The sequence below is a fragment of the Asparagus officinalis genome, chromosome 7 (genome assembly GCF_001876935.1).
Source record: "Asparagus officinalis chromosome 7, Aspof.V1, whole genome shotgun sequence".
NCBI lineage: Eukaryota > Viridiplantae > Streptophyta > Magnoliopsida > Asparagales > Asparagaceae > Asparagus > Asparagus officinalis.
In genome coordinates this window covers 38,002,143-38,004,618 of record NC_033800.1, presented here as the reverse complement: position 1 = coordinate 38,004,618, position 2,476 = coordinate 38,002,143, and the positions used below count along the sequence as shown (strand labels likewise).

Genomic DNA, 2,476 nt, shown 5'->3' with positions numbered 1-2,476 from the left:
ACTTGCCTGGTGTATAATTGAGCGAAGTACATGAACATTTGCTGCCCGTTTCAGGAGTTTCATGTCTAGTCCCTGCGCCTCCTAAAGCTTTTAAAAGTTTAATTTCTTGGACTGGTGTTGGCGTAAAACCTTGGACTGACTCCTTTTCGTTATCCAGAGGAGAACAAGGCCAGTTTCTTCATGCACGCAACATGCCAACCTCTCTCATCACCCTTTGCTCTTTTGTGCAAGGAGGGTTATGGCTCTGAAGCTATGCTATCATTGGAACTGCTTGAGAACTCATAATATTTCTTTATTTATGTGTATGTGTATATATAGACACACACATACATATATTATGTATTTATAAATTTATGTTTGAATTCCCATTGCTTTGTAGCTGTAGAATGCCCTTATACTTCATTTATAACACTCCAAAACTTTTCCCTTAAATAGAAAAAACTTATTCTAACAAAAAAAGAAAGAATGAAAGGAAAATAGAGAAAAAAATGTAAAAAAAAAAGAAAATATAAAAATATAAAATTGGATGAGGGAGAGTTACAAACAGTGTTTAAGTTATTTTTGCCAGATAGCATATTAAAATTTGTTCCAGTAGGACTTCAAAAATTCATACATATTTTGTTATATGGTTTGTAGTCACTGAATAACCTCGCCATCATATGCCTAAAATTCAGGATTAGTCTTTCTTTCCAAGAACAGTTGGATTAGGATGATGATATTGGAACGATGAATACGACATGTGTATAAGAAGTTGCAACCCTACTTTTGTGGATTAATACAACTGGGATCGAAGTTGTCTGATCTCCTTCCAAATCACCAAGAGAAGAGTCCACTGACATGGACCCAAATCCAACAAAATAGGTCTATCCACTAGTGCAATTTTATATGAACATGCCTTCTATTTATCATTATATTCATGAGCTTGCACCAAGCCTCTTTGCTTATTTATCATTATATTCATGAGCTTGCACCAAGCCTCTTTGCTGCGGATTATGCTTTCACCTGTGAAACTGCTTTGCTGACTTTCTTCATCCACCGATATACAATCAACTGTTTAATTTTTTTAATTTTAAAATGATGATCTCTGGATGATATTTCAAGCCTGAAGCAACAGCGCCTTGGCCTATAGTATTTGCCAAAAGAATAACTTGTCCACTTGCGAGTTCGTCTTTTGAGGTTTGGCTCGCAACCGTTGTGGAGGCTGTTAGTTTTAAAAGAAACAGTTGGCATTGTGTTTGTTTTTGGTCATAACGAATTTTAAATCTTTCAGCAGTTCATTATATATACATGCAGCTGGTGCTCTGATTATACAGGCACAGTCATAATTTTCTGTATATAGTTAAAGGTTATAAGTTCTGTTTACTACCAGCATATTGTTTTTTTTTAAATTAACTCAAAGAAAGACAAAACCAAAAGTCAAAAGGCATTTTAAGATTAAAGCTCGTGAAAAAACACTAAAAATTACTACCTAATGTTTAGTGGCCTAGTTGTGTTTTTTTATTCCCTTTCATAGTTAATTCTGGTGATTATAGGATGGATCCAGCAAATTAGAATTATATTTGGCTAACTGGAGTTTTACCTGTTGTCTGTTTGTTGCATGTTATCTGACACGGGCTGGTATATATAACTAATGGTTCTCTACAGTGTACTTGGGTGAGCTTCTCTTTTCTCAATCATGTGAGTAACTTTTGATTTAATTGAGATTTTATGTTGTCTGGGTAATGTGATGCAGGTGGATATGATAAGGAGGAAAAGGCTGCCAGGGCATATGATCTTGCAGCTTTGAAGTATTGGGGACCCTCTGCCCCCACAAACTTTCCGGTAACCCATCTGACTTGTTGATTTACTTGGTCATCACTTAATTTATATATATATCATCATTGAAGGTTTTTTTGTTACAATCAACCACTTGGAATCACTTTTCATTTGAGTTCCCCCACCCCAACCAAAATAATTGACCCCACCTAACCTCAATTAATGATTGTCTCCCTGCTATACTTGGTTTCTGACATCTAACTGAAAAAAACTTTCAGAATAGTAAATCCAGTTGGTTGATTGCAACAAAAAACTGTTCAATGTTGGTTTATATATAAATTGACAATAAAAGATGGTTTATGTAGAATGACCCTATTTTATATGTGGTTCTATGGAAATCACTTATCTCATGTATAGCTCAAGGCCTTAAAATGATCAACTACATTCTGCAAATTCTTAGCCTGTCTCTTGTTATTTTGGTTTTGGTACTGCACTTAAGGCCCAGAAACATTGCTCACTGTGGTCCATTTTTCAATCTCCAGATCGGTATATGTTGCCACATATAGCACATAGTTATGGAGACTGTGGTCCATTTTTCAATCTCCAGATCGGTATATGTTGCCACATATAGCACATAGTTATGGAGAACATTGCTCACTGTGGTCCATTTTTCAATCTCCAGATCGGTATATGTTGCCACATATAGCACATAGTTATGGAG

At 35.5% G+C, this 2,476-nt stretch overlaps 1 protein-coding gene across 1 annotated transcript in view; it reads left to right on the top strand.

Moving 5' to 3' along the window:
- LOC109849512 (AP2-like ethylene-responsive transcription factor AIL7) overlaps positions 1-2,476 on the top strand; it is a 12,082-nt gene that overhangs the window by 1,957 nt on the left and 7,649 nt on the right. Inside the window, exons 3-4 of the mRNA XM_020419360.1 lie at positions 1,645-1,653; positions 1,733-1,821. Coding sequence (XP_020274949.1) covers positions 1,645-1,653; positions 1,733-1,821 — 98 coding nt within the window. The remainder of the gene's footprint in view (positions 1-1,644; positions 1,654-1,732; positions 1,822-2,476) is intronic.